The sequence below is a fragment of the Phyllobates terribilis genome, unplaced genomic scaffold, assembly GCF_046119375.1.
Source record: "Phyllobates terribilis strain yellow unplaced genomic scaffold, ASM4611937v1 Scaffold_9__5_contigs__length_417890890, whole genome shotgun sequence".
Lineage (NCBI taxonomy): Eukaryota > Metazoa > Chordata > Amphibia > Anura > Dendrobatidae > Phyllobates > Phyllobates terribilis.
Genome location: NW_027362769.1, coordinates 373,468,051 through 373,482,656, shown reverse-complemented (window position 1 = coordinate 373,482,656; position 14,606 = coordinate 373,468,051). Strand labels below are relative to the sequence as shown.

Sequence of the window (14,606 nt, the reverse complement as noted above, 5' to 3'; positions counted from 1 at the left end):
GGCAGTCATAGACAGTGCCACCATACCACTGGCAGTCATAGATAGTGCCGCTAAACCACTGACAGTCATAGAAAGTGCTGCCATAACACTGGCAGTCATAGGCAGTGCCACCATACTACTGGCAGTCATAGAAAGTGCCGCCATACCACTGGCAGTCATAGGCAGTGCCACCATACTACTAGCAGTCATAGACAGTGCCGCCATACACCATACTACTGAAGGTCATAGACAGTGCCACCATACTACTGGCAGTTGTAGACAGTGCCACCATACCACTGGCAGTCATAGACAGTGTCGCTATACCACTTGCAGTCATAGTGCCGCCATACCAATGGCAGTCATAGGCAGAGATTACATGAAATGCCACCTTCCCTGGACCCCCCACCAGTGCGCCAGCACCCCACCACCGCCCATGTGGAGCTTATGACAAGATCTATAGATCCTACAGAACATTCCACGTATCCGTCAGTGCTGGAAGGTTGGGGAATCACCGGTCCCTACGTCACCATGACCCGGGCACAGACGTGGGCTGTTATGTGGCTGAATTATCTCAGCCAGAGATGAAATTAAAAATTCTCCACTGGGGTGGGGGGACCTCAGTGTTTAAAGAGGCAGGAAAAACAATCGCTGAGGCTGCGGGGGGCCGGGCACCCTCCTTTCTGGATTCCATCATATTCCGGAGGCTTCATGTCATTTCCCGCAGAAATCACTCATCTACAATAATTAGCCCAGAAGTGCACTGGGGGCGTGTCCATGTATTCTGGCTGCATTGACACACCCCCAATGCACTTTCAGGCTTATTTACATGTGGCTTTAAAGCTGGATTTCTCAGCGCTTTCACATCGGATTACTACAAAACTGGTGTCATTTTCATTCTTGTGCAATCATACAACTAGATTAAGTAGGAAAATCATCCTGACAAGTCCCCTTTAAACTCTTTCCTTTAATCCAATATTAGTGGGATGTAAAGGATGGCGGATTATCAGATATTCTGGATGATTGGAATGTATTTAAAACCCAAAATCTTTTTCCAGAATCCTAATTATTTGTCTCTTCAGTCTCTCCGTAGTCTGTGAAGAATTACCACACTCTGGATTATCAGATTCCAGATTAAAGGAATTTTACTGTGATTTTTTTCTTTTAAGGAAAAGCACAGTTAAGAAAGTTTAGCGTGTCCTCTAAAGGTTTAGCATGGCCTCTAAAAGTTTAGTGTGTCCTCTAAAAGTTTAGCGTGGCCTCAAAGTTTAGTGTGTCCTCTAAAGGTTTAGGGTGGCCTCTAAAGGTTTAGTTTGGCCTCTAAAGGTTTAGTGTGTCCTCTAAAAGTTTAGCGTGGCCTCTAAAGGTTTAGCGTGTCCTCTAAAGGTTTAGTGTGTCCTCTAAAAGTTTAGCGTGTCCTCTAAAAGTTTAGCGTGTCCTCTAAAAGTTTAGCGTGGCCTCTAAAGGTTTAGCGTGGCCTCTAAAGGTTTAGCATCTCCTCTAAAAGTTGAAAATTTTTGCGTCTCCTGATATAAAACCTGAAAAAGTTGGTCACAGATTTTGTAAATCCACCAAAAATTCCTCAGATTTGGGGACAATTTTACCTTCTCTGAAATGGGAAAAATCCGTGGTAAAAATGGTCGCACGCTCGTAGTTCCAAAAAGATTTTTGAAAACTTTATCCACATGTAACGGAAGGTAATATTCACCAAATCTACAGAAACTCCTCCAAGTCTATGACAAAATTAATCAAACAAGCAAAATTCTGATGGCCCAAGATCCGATAATCCGGAATTTACAATGGAAGTAGAACAGCAGAGCGAAGACTCCTAGCAGCTCATCAAGTTCATGGGTCGCCCATCACGTGGAGTCATACATGGTGCCACCTGTCCCACCAACAATGTGAACTGTGGCTTTAACAACAAGTAAATCATAAAGAAGTGAAATCTAACCTTCACTGAGACCCTGGAGGAGGCGCAACCTCCTGAAAAAAAGTTTTTGTAACTTGGGTTACATGGACCCCAAACATTCCAGAAAAAAACACAAATGGAAAGTCTGTAATGCAACTTTTTAAAGTTTTGGAAAGTCAGTAATGCAAGTTTTGAAACTTTGCAACTTTTTCAGAACTGTCCCCCTTTGCAGGCCACATCCCTTCCATGCCTCATTTTCCACCCCTGAATGTATAGCCATAGGGGCACTGCGTGGCTTCTATTTTTAACAGGCCCCCTCCACCCCGGCTTCACCATTCTTGACCCACTCCATGCTTTTTATAGGCTCACTATGCAGAGCCTCGGCTGTGAGACGCGTGACTGAGCATGTGTGACCACCAGCACTCCGCTCATTGGGTGGACGTACACATTGACATTGCTCTTCACTGATTAGTTTTTACAGCAAATAAGTGAGAAATATTAATCATCTTTTATTATCTATATAGTGGATGACATAAGTAACAACCGCTGTAAGTAGAACTTGTTGTCAACCCCCCAGCACTCCTGACTTGTTACAAGAGGAAGGTTTTTATAGATGACCCTCAAAATGGATAAAAATAGGATGAAAAGAAGAAACCTGATCATAGAGAGATAGATAATAGATAGATAATAGATAGATGGATAATAGATAGATAATAGATATAGATAATAGATGATAGATAGATAATAGATAGATAATAGATAGATGGATAATAGATAGATAATAGATATAGATAATAGATGATAGATAGATAATAGATAGATAATAGAGAGATAGATAATAGATAGGTAATAGATAGATAATAGATAGATGATAGATAGATGATAGATAATAGATAGATGATAGATAATAGATAGATAATAGATAGATAATAGATAGATGATAGATAGATGATAGATAGATAGATAATAGATAGATAATAGATAGATGGATAATAGATAGATAATAGATATAGATAATAGATGATAGATAGATAATAGATAGATAGATAATAGATAGATAATAGAGAGATAGATAATAGATAGGTAATAGATAGATAATAGATAGATGATAGATAGATAATAGATAGATGATAGATAATAGATAGATGATAGATAATAGATAGATAATAGATAGATGATAGATAGATAGATAATAGATAGATAATAGATAGATGGATAATAGATAGATAATAGATATAGATAATAGATGATAGATAGATAATAGATAGATAGATAATAGATAGATAATAGAGAGATAGATAATAGATAGGTAATAGATAGATAATAGATAGATGATAGATAGATGATAGATAGATGATAGATAGATAATAGATAGATAGATAATAAATAGATAGATAGATGATAGATAATAGATAGATGATAGATAGATAGATAATAGATAGATGATAGATAGATAATAGATAGATGATAGATAGATAATAGATAGATGATAGACAGATAGATAATAGATAGATGATAGATAGATAATAGATAGATAGATAATAGATAGATAATAGAGAGATGATAGATAGATAATAGATAGATAGATATAGATAGATAATAGATAGATAATAGATAGATGATAGATATAGATAGATAATAGATAGATAATAGATGGATGATAGATAATAGATAGATGATAGATAGATAATAGATAGATAATAGATAGATAATAGATAGATAATAGAGAGATGATAGATAGATAATAGAGAGATGATAGATAGATAATAGATAGATAGATATAGATAGATAATAGATAGATAATAGATAGATGATAGATATAGATAGATAATAGATAGATAATAGATGGATGATAGATAATAGATAGATAGATAATAGATAGATAATAGATAGATAATAGATAGATGATAGATAATAGATAGATGATAGATAATAGATAGATGATACATAATAGATAGATGATATATAATAGATAGATAATAGATAGATGATAGATAATAGATAGATAGATAATAGATAGATAATAGATAGATGATAGATATATAATAGATAGATGATAGATAGATAATAGATAGATGATAGATAATAGATAGATAATAGATAGATGATAGATAGATGATAGATAGATAATAGATAGATAGATGATAGATAGATGATAGATAGATGATAGATAATAGATAGATGATAGATAGATGATAGATAGATGATAGATAGATAGATGATAGATAATAGATAGATAATAGATATATAATAGATAGATAGATAATAGATAAATGATAGATAATAGATAGATAATAGATAGATGATAGATAGATAATAGATAGATAATAGATAGATAATAGATAGATGATAGATAATAGATAGAAGCGATGGATATGAGATTGGGATTACATATTTTCATAAATGATCCCTTCGGGGACGTTCAGACATTTTTTTCTTCCATCCAGGGATGGCTCACACATAATACGGTGGTCTCTGGGGGTCTTTTCTTTTACAATCACAGCCCGACTCTGCATGAATCTATACAGTCCAGAAGAGCTGGTGTAGCTGCAGCGCGGACAGACGGCATTAATGATTTCAGCACTGAGGCCGGGGTTTGATGCCGCTCAGCTCCTATAGGACCAGCTGGAATAAATCTGATTATAGGGGCCGCTCTGCTGTCCGGGGTCTTTATATAATAACACAGACATTAGTGGACCCATCGGCTCTCCTGACTTATCTGTTCTAGCAAACACTAGTAACATTCTGAGAAGACGTTTCTGGTAACTTTGTGCCGTCCCTCTGTTATTCCTCCTGGAAGTTGATGAACACATTCTCATCTGGGTGTTTCTAGCTGGAGATTCCTATAGTCCAGTCCTAGCCGTGTATATCTATTTGCAGTGAGCTCCCCCTAGTGGTGGCTGTAGGCAGCTAAACTAATAACTTCGGACCTAAGTTATCACACTTCTTAGTGGGGCCCATTCTGAGGTTGTTGTTTTTTGCATTTCTTTTCCTGCCTGATTGTTTTCCACATAATAATAGAAGCAGGGGATAATAAATGGAGGGTTAAAATAATAAGACGTCTTGGCGGCCTCAGTGAGCTCATAATAGTTATCATTAGGCTGAGATGTGACAATACTTTCCATTGCGTCGCGGGAATGGGCGCACGTCTGTAGAGAAGCGAGAGCAGGGCGTCGCGTCACTCTCCATCCCCTGCTTGTCACTGACTCCTCTCAGCTGCCGGTCAGGACAGATTTGCCATCGCTTTGGTTTTTTAGCAGATTTAATGATAATATGAAGGAGTAATCCTGCCTCACAGTGGTCAGTGGTGGTACTGCAGGAGAAGAACATTATATCCCATTATCTAAACATGCTCTAAGTAAGAGAAAACAGCAGTATCGTTCCTCATTGTAGTGGAAAATAGCAGTATCATCCCACATTGTAGGAGAAAAACAGCAGTATCATCCCTCATTGCAGCAGAAAAACAGCAGTATCGTCCTTCATTGTGACAGAAAAACAGCAGTATCGTCCTTCATTGTAGCAGAAATACAGCAGTATCGTCCTTCATTGTAGCAGAAATACAGCAGTATCGTCCCTCATTGTAGCGGAGAAACAGCAGCATCTTCCCTCATTGTAGCAGAAAAACAGCAGTATCATCCCTTATTGAAGCAGAAAAACAGCAGTATCGTCCCTCATTGTAGCAGAGAACCAGCAGTATCGTCCCTCATTGTAGTGGAAAAACAGCAGTATCTTCCCTTATTGTAGCAGAAAAACAGCCGTATCCTCCCTGATTGCAACAGAAAAGGAGCAGTATCGCCCCTCATTGTAGCAGAAAAACAGCAGTATCATCCCTCATTGTAGCGGAAAAACAGCAGTATCTTCCCTCATTGTAGCGGGGATACAGCAGTATCATCCTTCATTGTAGCGGAAATACAGCAGTCTCGTCCCTCATTGTAGCAGAAACACAACAGTATCATTCCTGATTGTAGTGGGAATACAGAAATATCTTTCCTCATTGTTTCGGAAAATCAGCAATATTGTCCCTCATTGTAGCGGAAATACAGCAGTATCGTCCCTGATTCTAGCAGAAATACAGCAGTATCGTCCCTGATTGTAGCAGAAATACAGCAGTATCGTCCTTCATTGTAGCGGAAATATAGCAGTATCATCCCTCATTGTAGCAGAAAAACAGCAGTATCGTCCCTCATTGTAGTGGAAAAACAGCAGTATCGTCCCTCATTGTAGCAGAAAAACAACAGTATCGTCCCTCATTGTAGTGGAAAAACAGCAGTATCGTCCCTCATTGTAGTGGAAAAACAGCATCAGGCTTAGTGCCCACGATGCAGAAATGAAGCAGAAATTTTCCTGAGCATTTCTGCATTTCCTTGGCAGAAAAACGCATGCGTTTTTTACATGCGTTTTTGATGCGTATTTGCCATGCGTTTTTCCAATGCATTGTATAGGCAAATATGCATGCAGAAACGCACAAGAATTGGTCATGTCCATATTTTTCTGCGAGTAAAATCTGCGCAGAAAAAATACGGACTATGTGCACAGACCTTGCAGAATGTCATAGGAAGTCATGGGATAAGGTATGCAATGCGTTTCTGGAGCGTTTACGTGCTGCAAATACGCACCAAAAACGCATCGTGGGCACACAGCCTTATCGTCCCACATTGTAGCAGAAAAACAGTATCTTCCCTCAATGTAGCGGGGATACAGCAGTATCGTCCCTGATTGTAGCGGAAATACAGCAGTATCTTCCCTCATTGTAGTATTAATACAGCAGTATTATACCAGATTGTACCAGGAATACAGCAGTCTCGTCCTTCATTGTAGCAGAAACACAACAGTATCATTCCTGAATGTAGCGGAAATTCAGCAATATCGTCCCTGATTGTAGCGGAAATACAGCAGTATTATCCCTTATTGTAGCGGAAAAACAGCAGTATTATCCCTCATTGTAGCGGAAAAACAGCAGTATTATCCCTTATTGTAGCGGAAATACAGCAGTATCGTCCCTGATTTTAGCGGAAATACAGCAGTATCGTCCCTGATTTTAGCGGAAATTCAGACATATCGTCCCTGATTGTAGCGGAAATACAGCAGTATCGTCCCTGATTGTAGCAGAAATACAGCAGTATCGTTCCTGATTGTAGCAGAAATACAGCAGTATCGTCCCTGATTGTAGCGGAAATACAGCAATATCGTCCCTGATTGTAGCGGAAATACAGCAATATTGTCCCTGATTGTAGCGGAAATACAGCAATATCGTCCCTGATTGTAGCAGAAATACAGCAGTATCGTCCCTGATTGTAGCGGAAATACAGCAATATCGTCCCAGATTGTACCAGGAATACAGCAGTCTCGTCCCTCATTGTAGCAGAAACACAACAGTATCGTCCCTGATTGTAGCCGAAAAACAGTGGTATTATCCCTGATTGTAGCGGAAACACAGCAGTATCGTCCCTCATTGTAGAGGAAATACAGCAGTATCTTCCCTCATTGTAGTGGAAATACAGCAGTTTTTCCTCCAAAGAGATGTTGTGCTCTAGTCCCAATAGCTCAGCATTGTGAATGCCTCTCTAGTGCCCTCTACGGTCGTTACAGCACATACAGACCTGCTTATAGTAAATGTATGCGTGCAACAACATGTACGAATAAAAAGCATGATAATTAAGAAAATATGTTTTATTTTAAATGAGCACAAAATAAAATTAACAAAATGAGAATTTACAAAATATACTTCAATTCATTTACAAAAAATAATTACAAAAATAATAAAAATAAAAGAAGCAGAGAAGATAAGAACAGCAGTTTGAGCATTTTTGGAGCGCAGACCAGGTATAGAAAAACCTAGTAGACTGATTAATTCCCTATGAAATAAGATTACCTGTGTGTACCTGTAGTGTTAGGATTATAGGGGTTGTCCAATATTTTTATATCAATAGTGTACAGACCTGTGGTGCTCCGCTATGTACATCGTTCATGTCAGGTGATAAGGAGCAGTGCACAGATTTAAGGCGGTGTCAGACTACATAAGATTTGTTTGTAGTCTGTTACCACGGAGACACATAGATCTGCATAGAAGCTGTAGAAACAAAACGACAGGTGATTTTTAAAGTAAAACTATTTGCAAAGTTGCTTTTTTGGGGGGGTGAGAAGGGGGAGAACAATGTAGGACATCACATTGATCCAAGGCAATCCGGCTACTTCCCTATGTGTAGACGACGCTATCATGAAATAACCCGATCTTCTATATGGCAGAATATCCCATTTCACACATCAGGACCCCAGGAGGGCTCTTCAGACCTACAGTATCAGTATATGAGAACAGGCCATTCCCTGCCCCCTGCAATCAGTCCCATGAAAGGCTGCGCTTCGGATAGGTCCGATATTCAGCAGAGCATTAACCCTTTCGCCCGGTTCTGATTTTCTCACATTTCCTTGTCACCCTCACTTTTTCAATAGGACCTTAGGACGGGCGTAGAGCGGTAGAATCTCCTGGAAGTCCTTGGTCATTTGTCGTAGGGCGTCCATGTACAGGTTCACGTTCTCTTCCATCCATTCCTCTACCGTGTCTGGGAAATAGATGGCGTCCAGCTGGGATCGCAGGGCCTGGATGTGGGATTCCCATTCTTCGTTGGCTCTGGAAGAAGAAGATGGCGAAGAATATTCTATGACGTAGGTAAGAAAATGCTAGAAGATATCTGAGTGCAATGTGTTATCACTGGAGGTCCGACCATTGGGACCCCCACTGATCCCGAGAACGGGGGTTCATAGGGGCGACCATCGCGCCGTTCACTTTTACAGGAGCGGCAATTGCTATCCGTCCTATACAAATGAATGGAGGGGCGGTCGCACGTGTTCGCTACCTCTTCTTTCACACAGGGGACTTTGGGTCCCCTGTTCAGTGGGAGTCACAATAGTCAGACCCCAGTAATAACACATTTATTGCTTTTCCTGTGGATTTGTAATGAATTTATTTAGCGGGAAAACCTCTTTAAGGGGATGAGGCCCTCGGAGGGACGGCTGATCGTCGGGGGGGATTAGAGCTGTTGGTTTTGACGTCTATTACGTCGGCACGATGTGACGCCGGTTCGTTGTCGGCGTCCGATTCTGGACTCACTTTATGATTTTTGTGCTGAATTTCTCCAATTTATGCGGGTTGGCAAATCGGTGTTTCCGGTGATAACGCGAGAACCAGCTGCTGATTTCACTGAGCGGGAAAGAAGAAGGAGGCACGAAGGGTTAACGTGACGTAATAATGACTAGAAAAAATAGGAGTTATCATGGGGCCCTATAAGAAAACTCTAGGATGGGGCCCCCGAGGTGCGACAATAAATCAGGGTCTTCACTCTCTCCTATTACACAATCAATGGAATATCCCCGGCCGGTTTGTTAAAGGGGAGGTCGGCCGGTCCTCCCTCCTTCCATCATTTACGGTGACCCCTACTCTTTTCTAAGTTGGTGCTTCACAGCCATAGCAGGTAGTCCCATGAAAACAGGTACACCCATGCAAAACAGGTACACCCATGCAAAACAGGTACACCCATGCAAAACAGGTACACCCATGCAAAACAGGTACACCCATGCAATACAGATACTCCCATGCAAAACAGGTACACCCATGCAAAACAGGTACACCCATGCAAAACAGTTACACTCATGCAAAACAGGTACTCCCATGCAAAACAGGTACTCCCATGCAAAACAGGTACTCCCATGCAAAACAGGTACACCCATGCAAAACAGGTACACCCATGCAAAACAGGTACACCCATGCAAAACAGGTACTCCCATGCAAAACAGGTACTCCCATGCAAAACAGGTACTCCCATGCAAAACAGGTAGTCCCATGCAAAACAGGTAGTCCCATGCAAAACAGGTTCTCCCATGCAAAACATATATGCCACGCTAGTGCCCGGGTGGTGCTGATGCCCCAGGGGAAGGAAAGCATCGGCACTACCCTATGTACCTGTGATGGCGCTGCCCCCGGGCACCGTACCGGTCTCGCCTCTCACCTGTCTTCCTCTGTGAGTTCGCGAACCTTCCTCCTCAGTTCACCGTGGACTTTCTTCACCATGTTATAAATTTCGGCTCCAGGAAACGCTCCGGTCCCTTCGCTGAGAGGAACCAAATTAGCAAAATTAGACTTGAAAGAAGAGGCGAGGGGGGATGTGTGACTTGCTGCTCATCTAGCTCCTTAAAGGGGTCCTCCGGTGCCGCTCACATTGGGGACGACAGCGCCAATAACATCACATCTACAGATACGTGTGAACAGGCACCTGCCCGGTCGGTATCTGTAGACTTGACGTCACCAGCTCTATTTCCCCCATGCGGAAGTGAGGGGCGGCGGAGGATTTAATTACCAAATGTTTTTCTCCACGTTGATGTTGCTGAATCCCAGGATGTGAGCGATGTCCTTCTTGGCCTCCTCTGTGAATTGTCCTGAGTGGGAGAAGATAAGTGACAATGCTGCGAATAACGCGCCGTGTCTCCATGACGTGAGTGCAGGCACGTACCGTACTTCAGGGTCTTCAGACACACAGCCAGGGAAGGGATGCCCACCGGCAGCAGCTCGCACAGCACTGAGTAATGGTCGTACCTGCCGGGACAGACAATGAGCAACCAGCCTCCATAATGGCTGCCGGGAACACAATACAGCGAATCACAGGCTATAGTCATCAGTGCCAGAAGTAAAGCGCAGCGCCGAGCACTACAGCACTACCGGGACGGCACTAACAGTGACCGCCGTACCCAGAACTGAGGCAGACATGGATGCACTTACAGGAAGGGATATATGGAAGGGATGGGATCTCTGATCTGACACTGGATCTCTGATCTGACACTGGATCGCTGATCTGACACTGGATCGCTGATCTGACACTGGATCTCTGTAGAGCACAGCTGCTCTGAAACTTAGGGACCCTCCTGCTAAAGATGAAAGCTAGTGTCTGCTGCCCTCTGCCTGTGGCCATGCAGATTGCAGATGTACATGCAGTCCTATGCAAATCAGTCACTGAATGTGTCCATAGGGGTCTAGTAGGCCGACGGAGGCCAAAATAGTGTCCGTCTGTCACAGGCATCCATTTAAACAGAGGCTATAAGCGCAGTATGAACATAGCCAAGCAGCGTGTGACCATGTGCAACCATAGGTGCTCAGACGGACAAATGACCACTGCAGCCAATCAGTGGCCCCATGGGTGGCTTGCTGGTGACCACTGCGACCAGTAATTGGTTGCAGCTGGTCACAGAACTTGGAGAGCTAGGCATTGGTAAAGGGAGGATCCATTATTATAATGTCAGTGATGGACATCCCCTTTAAGCACAGGCACCACATATCTCCCCATGTACACACGTGGCTTCTGACCTCTGCCACCCAGTTAGGGCGATGCCGCTATAGTGGATCTTGGGGAACTTGCTCATAGTTTTCACCACCTTCGCCCACTCCTGGTGATTCTTCATGTGGAGGTTCATCGGGGTCCACATCTGATTCGGGGTGGACGCCCCCTTAAAGGCGCTTGCAAACCAAATATTTGTGAATCCGCTTTTCTCATATTTAAAAATAAATGACTCTGAGAATAGAGACACAAGACGATGCCGTTAGATATAACATTATATGATCCCGGGATGTCCCTGTGTGTAGGGTCAGACGCTCCCAACATGGCCAGGGATAAAACTAGTACCCGTCCTTCTGCCTCACTAGCGATGGCGTCATTTTTCTTACACACGAATCACAGCTTATTGTACTTTTCTGTGGATCGCACAAAGCAAGAAAATTTTGGGCATTTCTGTACCAAACAGGAACCAGAGACAAAGCCTCATGCTGCCAGCAGGGGGCAGTGCTCTTGCAGCTGTGCTGCCCATCCCTGCACTTTGGCTGTCGGGGCCTCCGCTCTGCAGACGTCTGATGGCGGCTCTGAGCCGTTACTGTACGGTGTACGTCTATATCGAGCGGCCACCTCCCGGGATGTGCTGACGTTGTCACTCACCTGTCTGCTCCATATTAAAATTACTTTGGTAAATCCACAGGACTGGAGACACGAGCTTAGTGATCCCGGAGGCTGCAAGAGATGGTACAATGTCATGTGCGGCTATCCCTCGCATCACACCCTGATCTGAGCGGCTGCCGACCTCTAGCCCCCGGCTTATCCAAGATCGGGCATGATGAAATTAAATATGCCTGATCCTTCCTTTCCCCAGTCCTCTCCCATCGGGGTGGATCGGGACCCTCATACATATTAGAAGGTTTGCTGTAGACCTGACGTGACTATATCTCGCTCCTGTCTCTATCCCTTCTACAAGAATCGTGCACTGAAATACTCTGCTGCTGGGGCGATTCTCCTTCTGCTATCGGCCTGTGACCTTCCCAATTCCAGTTCTATTATCACACTCAGTCCTGTCCTCAAAAACCAGACGTCACCTGCAGTCCTGTCCTCACTAACAGAAGCACAGGTCACTTCCTGCTCCAAGATGAGCACAATCATCTTTTAAACACTCTGTGCTGCTGTTGGCACCAGTCTGCCGACCACTTGTTTCTTCACCAAGGTCACTTCCTGCCACATGGTCAACACACTCATCTGCTGCTGCTGCTGTAATCTGTGCCTTGATCTGATTGGCTACAGTGTGTTCTAGCCCCACCCACACTACCCTCTGATTGGCTACAGTGTGTTCTAGCCCCACCCACACTACCCTCTGATTGGCTACAGTGTTTTAGTCCCTCCCACACTACCCTCTGATTGGCTACAGTGTGTTCTAGCCCCACCCACACTATCCTCATATTGGCTACAGTGTGTTCTAGCCCCTCCCATGCCACCCTCTGATTGGCTACAGTGTGTTCTAGTCCCTCCCACACTACATTCTGATTGGCAACAGCGTGTTCTAGTCCCTCCCACACATTCTGATTGGCTACAGTGTGTTCTAGCCCCATCCACACTACCCTCTGATTGGCTACAGTGTGTTCTAGTCCCTCCCACACTACATTCTGATTGGCAACAGCGTGTTCTAGTCCCTCCCACACATTCTGATTGGCTACAGTGTGTTCTAGCCCCACCCACACTATCCTCAGATTGGCTACAGTGTGTTCTAGCCCCTCCCACGCCACCCTCTGATTGACTACAGTGTGTTCTAGCTCCTTCCACGCCACCCTCTGATTGGCTACAGTGTGTTCTAGCCCCTTCCACGCCACTCTCTGATTGGCTACAGTGTGTTCTAGCCCCTCCCACGCCACCCTCTGATTGACTACAGTGTGTTCTAGCTCCTTCCACGCCACCCTCTGATTGGCTACAGTGTGTTCTAGCCTCATCCACACTACCCTCTGATTGTCTACAGTGTGTTCTAGTCCCTCCCACACTACATTCTGATTGGCTACAGCGTGTTCTAGTCCCTCCCACTACATTCTGACTGGCTACAGTGTGTTCTAGCCCCACCCACACTATCCTCAAATTGGCTACAGTGTGTTCTAGCCCCTCCCATGCCACCCTCTGATTGGCAACAGTGTGTTCTAGCCCTTTCCACACCACCCTCTGATTGGCTGCAGTGTGTTCTAGCCCCTTCCACGCCACCCTCTGATTGGCTACAGTGTGTTCTAGTCCATCCCAAACTAACCTCTGATTGGCTACAGTGTGTTCTAGCCCCACCCACACTACCATCTCATTGGCTACAGTGTGTTTTAGTCCCTCCCACACTACCCTCAGATTGGCTACAGTGTGTTCTAGCTCCTTCCACGCCACCCTCTGATTGGCTACAGTGTGTTCTAGCCCCTTCCACGCCACCCTCTGATTGGCTACAGTGTGTTCTAGCCCCTCCCACGCCACCCTCTGATTGGCTACAGTGTGTTCTAGCCCCTTCCACGCCACCCTCTGATTGGCAACAGTGTGTTCTAGCCCTTTCCACACCACCCTCTGATTGGCTGCAGTGTTTTCTAGCCCCTTCCACGCCACCCTCTGATTGGTTACAGTGTGTTCTAGCCCCTTCCACGCCACCCTCTGATTGGCTACAGTGTGTTCTAGCCCCTTCTACGCCACCCTCTGATTGGCTATCACATAAAAATAGGTAAGAGACCACTCACCCTGAATGTTCTCGATGCTCAGCCGTCTCAGCATGTCGTCCCACATCAGTTGGCTCTTCTCGGGGAACTGAGAGTCCAGGAAATCCACCACATTCTTCAAGTGACCGAGGAACATCTTGCCCAGGTCTCCATTATTATTGTTCAGCCACGACTTGGAATCCTGTCCTTCCCCGAGGTGGTAAACCTAAAGTTGCGAATGTCAGCGAGCCATTATAATGTCTCCCTCGAAAAGGGTAGTCCAGAATTGGAACAACACGGCTGCTTTCTTTCATCAACAGCGCCACATCTTATCATAGGCTGTGTCCGGTATTACAGCTTTGCTGCACTGAAGTCAATGGAGTTTATCTGCAATACCACACCCAACCTGAGGACACGTGTGGCACTGTTTCCTAAACAAAATGGCAATGTTTTTCTAATCTTGGACTGCCCCCTTTAATTATCTCACCCTCCTATACCCAAAACGCTAAGCTATAGTGGCTGCAGCCGCATCTCCCTCCTCTTCCCTCTATTTAGAGGAATTTTTCTTAGACGTGGGAAGGTCTTACAAATTTACAGCAGACATATCCATCTACGATGTTTAACAAAGGATATAGACACCTTTTGGGGGACTTTTGATTTTTACTCAAATGCCTGTATTTGGGGTTAAACACTATTTTTGCAATTGGGTCT

At 43.9% G+C, this 14,606-nt stretch overlaps 1 protein-coding gene across 5 annotated transcripts in view; it reads right to left on the bottom strand.

Annotated features, from left to right (window-relative positions):
- Positions 1–7,540: 7,540 nt before the first annotated feature.
- LOC141162345 (hexosaminidase D-like) overlaps positions 7,541–14,606 on the bottom strand; it is a 48,988-nt gene continuing 41,922 nt past the window's right edge. For all 5 annotated transcript variants that reach the window (XM_073648358.1, XM_073648357.1, XM_073648359.1 and 2 more), the window contains 8 exons: positions 13,938–14,121; positions 11,860–11,931; positions 11,238–11,442; positions 10,390–10,472; positions 10,237–10,315; positions 9,889–9,990; positions 8,994–9,083; positions 7,541–8,513 (listed from right to left, as the gene is read on the bottom strand). In XM_073648358.1, the coding sequence (XP_073504459.1) occupies positions 8,321–8,513; positions 8,994–9,083; positions 9,889–9,990; positions 10,237–10,315; positions 10,390–10,472; positions 11,238–11,442; positions 11,860–11,931; positions 13,938–14,121 (1,008 nt within the window). In that variant the 3' untranslated portion in view covers positions 7,541–8,320. The remainder of the gene's footprint in view (positions 8,514–8,993; positions 9,084–9,888; positions 9,991–10,236; positions 10,316–10,389; positions 10,473–11,237; positions 11,443–11,859; positions 11,932–13,937; positions 14,122–14,606) is intronic.